The sequence below is a fragment of the Oryctolagus cuniculus genome, chromosome 3 (genome assembly GCF_964237555.1).
Source record: "Oryctolagus cuniculus chromosome 3, mOryCun1.1, whole genome shotgun sequence".
NCBI lineage: Eukaryota > Metazoa > Chordata > Mammalia > Lagomorpha > Leporidae > Oryctolagus > Oryctolagus cuniculus.
The window spans coordinates 166805988-166811427 of record NC_091434.1 but is presented as its reverse complement, the minus strand read 5'-3'; the positions used below and the strand labels follow the sequence as shown (position 1 = coordinate 166811427).

The following is a 5440-nucleotide window of genomic DNA, read 5'->3' as shown; positions in this document are numbered from 1 at the left end:
CTGGAGAATTACAAATAAAAAGCAGATAATTCAAAAATATAGAAGTAAATCTGTGTACATGCAAAACTGTGATATGACAGTTTGTAAGAAATATCCTGTGTGTTCCCCTGTGTGCTTTTATATTTAGATAAGAAGGAGGGGGGAATGACAGCGATGGAGACACGTACCAGGAATTCTGTGACATATATTTGCTCGTAGGAAAGCCAGAGAAACCATCTCAAAACGCCATCTGAACAACTCTGTCATTTGCTGCATTTTCCTATTTTAAATTTTTCCTCCAAAGAAAAACAGAAGATGCTGCCTAATTGGAAACGTGACTTTCTATTATTAAAATTGTGGGAGTCCATTTTAATGTGTTTATCTCGCTGCTAGGCTGTGATTTATATTTCAGCGTGGAAATTTGTTTGTGCGCCTGTGACAGGTTAATGCAGTTTAAACATGCATTTTTCTCTCGCTGCTTGAATAGTTAAATCGTTACTCAAAGGATTTTTTAAGTTTCAATTTCAACCATGAGAGGATTCTTCGCGTTCGCAAGGATAGAGATGTTTCTGGTTGGAAACGCTGTTAATTAATGGCCGCGTCGTGGACCTACTTGGGGACTTGCTGCCGACCCTGGATTAACAGTTCCACTGCTGAATAAGAAAACTTTTTTTTTTTTTGAGGCGGACTTCGGGGATATTTTTCCATTTGGACTGAGAGCGGTGGACGCGAGCGAGACGCCAATTCCAAACCACTCCGCCAACAATCGCAATTACGGACCGAAAAGACAGGTCAGGTATTAGCCGTATATATCTATTTTTTCCCCTTTAAAAAAAAGTTTCTCTCGGAGCCGCCGGAGTCCCGGCTGGCGGCGGCCCAGCGGGCGCGGGGGGCGGGCCGGCCGGCGGCTGCCCAGAAGTTACGACCGGAGTTTTCGCTTTATTACAATTACCTGCTCGCCAGCCGGAGAGGGACCGCGGGAGACAAGACAATTTCTCCGGCCGCTAAAAATGACTTAGCCGGGGGCCGCGCGCTGCCGGGGGTGTCCTGAGGCCCGGGGCGGGTCCCGCCGCCCCCGCGGGCTCCGGTGCGTCAGGCGCGCGTCAGGCGGGGCGGGCTCCGCGCGGGCGGCGGCGGCGGCGGCGGCGGCGGCGGCGGCTGTGGCGGCGGCGGCGGCGGCTGTGGCGGCGGCGGCGGCGGCGGCAGCAGCAGCGGCGGCGGCTGCTGTGGCAGCGGCGGCGGCGGGCGGCGCGCGCCGAGCCCTCCGGCTCCTCGCGCCGAGGCTGCGGGACGGACGCTCCCGGGAACTCTCTGGCCCGCGGCCGGCCGCGCTCGGACGCCGCTCGCCGGCGGCAGCGCGTCCCCAGCATGTCGGCAGCCGTGGCGTGCCTGGACTACTTCGCGGCTGAGTGCCTGGTGTCCATGTCCGCGGGCGCCGTGGTCCACCGCCGCCCGCCGGACCCCGAGGGCGCGGGCGCAGCGGCAGGTTCGGAGGTGGGTGCGGCGGCGGCGATACAGCCGCCGGAGTCCGCTCTGCCGGGTCCGGGACCCCCGGGACCCGCCGCGTCGGTCCCCTCGCTCTCCCAGGTCCCCGCCCCTAGCCCCGGCGCGGGCGGTGGCGCGCCCCACCTGCTGGCTGCAAGCGTCTTGGCTGACTTGCGCGGCGGCTCTGGGGAGGGATCCGGGGACAACTCCGGGGACGCTCTGCTCGCTGCTTCTGCCTCCTGCGACCCGACCCCGAACTCCGGCCCGGCCCCGAGCCCCGAGCCGGGCCCCGCCTCCGGTGAGGCAGCGGTCTCCGGACCGGAGAGCTCCCCCGGCGCGCCCGCCGACCTGAGCGCACCTGCTGACCATGGCGCACCTGCAGTCACCGGCGGGGGGTCTAGGGGGGCCCCGGGGGCCGGCCGCGCCCCTGCTGCGGCCCCGACGCCCCGGAGGAGGCCTGTCACGCCAGCCGCCAAGCGCCACCAGTGCCCCTTCCCGGGCTGCACCAAAGCCTATTACAAGTCATCGCACCTGAAGTCCCACCAGCGCACCCACACAGGAGAGCGCCCTTTCTCCTGCGACTGGCTCGACTGCGACAAGAAGTTCACGCGTTCCGACGAGCTGGCCCGCCACTACCGGACGCACACAGGCGAGAAGCGCTTCTCCTGCCCCCTGTGCCCCAAGCAGTTCTCCCGGAGCGACCACCTGACCAAGCACGCCCGCCGCCACCCCACCTACCACCCCGACATGATCGAGTACCGGGGGCGCCGTCGCACCCCCCGCGTCGACCCCCCACCCCCCGACTCTGGCTCCGGCTCCGTCCAGGCCCCCAGTCTCACCACCTGCCTATAGGACAGTCACTGCTGTCTATTGTCCCCTCAAGGACGATCCCTCAGGCTGCTGTTTTCCTGCCTTTTGTCCGCCCACTCCTCTTTTCCAGGCACTCCTCTACACCCAGGCACAGACTGGTTCTCCACTCCGAGGGCGGGTCCAGGCGAGCTTGTGGGACACGGGGGAGGGACTGGGGGCGTGAATTCTTGCAGCACTCATAGCATCCTGAAAGGGGGTGGGGCTGCCTGGAGACAAGCCCCCCAGGAACTGGTGAGAAGGGATGAACTACGGTACTCGCCAGAGTACTGAAGATTCTCCCCTCCCTGGAACCAGAGGTGCGAAGCAGGAATTCTCAGATCCCAAGGAGCTCTCAGTCTCAAAGGACTCTGGTGTCTCACTAGGGTGGACCTTGGAAAGGGTGTCAGGGGTGGCAGTCTTGGAAATGTCCAGGACTGGGATGGTGAGAGGTTTTTGGAAACAGAAATGATTTCTATTTCTGTAAACAGCAATGTTTACTAATTTATTTTTAGTATCTTTTAAACAGGAATTCCAGGTTGATGGGAAGCTAATGCCCTTCACTTCCCCCAATTGCCCCCAGCCACCTCTACTGGGAGAGAGGCTATTTAAGTATCCATGTGGATGTGTGGCTGGGGGGGCTTCTTGCTGTCTGGGGAGTGGTGTCAGTCTGTTGGCAGGTCCTGTTGCATGACTTGGAACCCTAACTTGCGTCGCAGCCCTTCTACCCTTGCGGTGTCCTGCTTGGGGTTGATAACTTCCTGGCTTGCTTTTGTGGTGAAATCGTTAAAGGTGTTTGAAAATAATCATAAAATATCAGAAAGAAAAGGATGCTTCAGACTAGTTCCCCCTTAACTCAGATGGCAAATGCAAGCAACCTTGGGGGTGGGGCAGGGCCAAAGCAAAACCTTTAAAAACCATTGGTAATATTCAGGGAAATAGGGGCATGTGGCCCAGGCTGACCCTGTCCCACCCCAAATAATCTCCCCCTTTCCCCCATAAAGGAATCAGGCATCAATGGTATTTATTTTTTCTATATATGTCTCTGCTGCTATGGGTGAAATTGTTGACCACTCTGCTTGTGTATGTGTGGAAATATATATTTGTGATTCTTTCATTGGAAATGAGGCTGAAAGGCATTTTCTGTGCTGGTGAAATCCTCGCTTGTCCCCTCCTGAGTATCATGTAATATCAATTACACTTTTGGAAAATGCCATAATCTCAGACATCTGATTAAACAAACCACTTTCACCAATTTTGCAGATGAACATACTAAAGCCTAGATCATCTCAAAGTCATATGCTGAGTGGCTTGCAAGAGCCATGACTAGAACTTCGATGTCTGGCCTTCTGAGTGACTCCTCCCTTCACACTTGGTTACCCTATCTCCTCTCCCCCTCCCCCATCCTGGGACCTTAGTCAAAGGACACCACTCTGCCTTCCTGCCACCGGAATCCCTCCTACCCTATTCCCTCTCACTTCTATATATTTTCAACTCTCTGGTCTTTGCTGGGTGCTTTGCCTGTTGTGTCTAACCCAAAAATTCTTTCCTTAATGAGCTAAGTCTGTTTCCTTCCTCCACACTGCAGACTTAGAATGATTCTTTGGCATCCTGGGAAAGACCTTATCTTTGAACCTGCTAGATTAATTTTCAGTGCAAATTCTCCTTTTCCTGGTCCTGGTCCTGGGAGGGAGGGGTCCTTAGAACCAGAGGTTCTCACCTGTGACCCTGAAGAGGTTCAGTGTGTCCTAATGAGTGCTAAGAAGGGCAGGTGTCATGGTCCTTGAGTTACATATAGGATGAGGAGCCCCTCTCCCCCGCCCCCAAGGTGTGGAGGTCATTGTTGATAGTAGGAAGAGTCCTTTTTCTGTCTGTCTCCTTAGCTGGTGGTAGAGAGATGGGGCACTAAAGACTCTACTGAATGGTTTCCCCTGTTGTCCCCTTTGGTAGATCTGCCATTAAGTAAGTGGACCAAGGAAGCTAACAGACAAGGAATTTCCACTAACCATTCTGGAATTGGGCTCAGGAAATCTTGGCTTTTGCACCTATCCATGGATAAATAACATTTATTCCCAAGCTCCAAAATAGTGTCTGTATTTGAGCTCTTCTTCCATGAGGACTTTTACATGACGATGGCCTCTGACCACCTACAAGTGACATGTATTTCATTGACAGAACTGACTCCTTCAGGGTCTTGGTGTGCTGGGGAAGGAGACACCCAGGACCTCAAAGTAGAAATATGTTGGAGGCGTGATTTTTAGGCTTGTCTTTCTTAATCTGGGTATTGGTGTTAGCCTTTTCACTCCAGTGGCCACATAGTTATTGAAGTGTCTTGCAAGGGCTTTCTTCATTTTATTAGTGTTTATTTTGCTTCATTTTGTTAATCAGATGGAGCTCAGTGAGTGACTATGTCTGGGGTTTGGTTGGGATCAGCCTGAACCTCCAGATCCTTGCCCAGCCCGCGCCATACAAAGATTGGATGTAGGAATGACCTAGTAACAGAATATATGAATAGAAGCCTTCCTGATATCTGGGTTGGAAACTGGAAATTAATTCCGAGTCAGACTTTGGGCATGATTTGAACCCTTTGATCCTGCTGAGAAGTGAAGAGTGTAGGCTTTACTTCCACACCTGAGGCAAGAAAATCAATGGTCCCAATTTCCTTATTTTTCTACACACAGGAGCCACATTAAAATAGCACTCTTGACCCTGTCTCTACCTCTCACTTCTCCCCAAATGAAGATAGCGACATGAGGAGGGTCATTATACATACACATACATGCACTCTTAAATTCCCTTATCAGTTTTGCACCTCCCTACCTGTAGCATGTATGCAGTCAACTCGGATCCTGTTATCATGTGGTAAGCATACCTGCCGAGGCCCAGGTCTGACTTCCAGAAGCAGATCTGAAGAGCATCTCTCCTGCTTTGGGGGCAACTAAGTCCCTTGCCACTGTCTAGGTAAGTATTTCATTTGCATATCCCAAGACCAAGAATTGGAAAGGTTTAGGGAAGCAGTATATTAGCCCAATTTTGATCACGATACAGATTCATCAGCAAAGTACTAATATCTTTATCTTCATTAGTCTGGTCTGTTACTCATTTGGTTGAGAACTTGGGCAGGGAAGGG

The 5440-nt window shown here is 53.5% G+C and overlaps 1 protein-coding gene across 1 annotated transcript; it reads left to right on the top strand.

Moving 5' to 3' along the window:
* The first annotated feature begins 1249 nt into the window (after positions 1-1249).
* Positions 1250-3489, top strand: KLF14 (KLF transcription factor 14). The gene has a single exon (XM_017343229.3). It carries the CDS (start codon positions 1348-1350, stop codon positions 2314-2316), a length of 969 nt encoding a protein of 322 aa, XP_017198718.3. The 5' UTR covers positions 1250-1347; the 3' UTR covers positions 2317-3489.
* The last annotated feature ends 1951 nt before the right edge of the window (positions 3490-5440 follow it).

Excerpts from the sequence above, each read along its gene's own strand:
- KLF14 (XM_017343229.3), top strand. The coding sequence starts at position 1,348 with ATGTCGGCAGCCGTGGCGTGCCTGGACTACTTCGCGGCTGAGTGCCTG.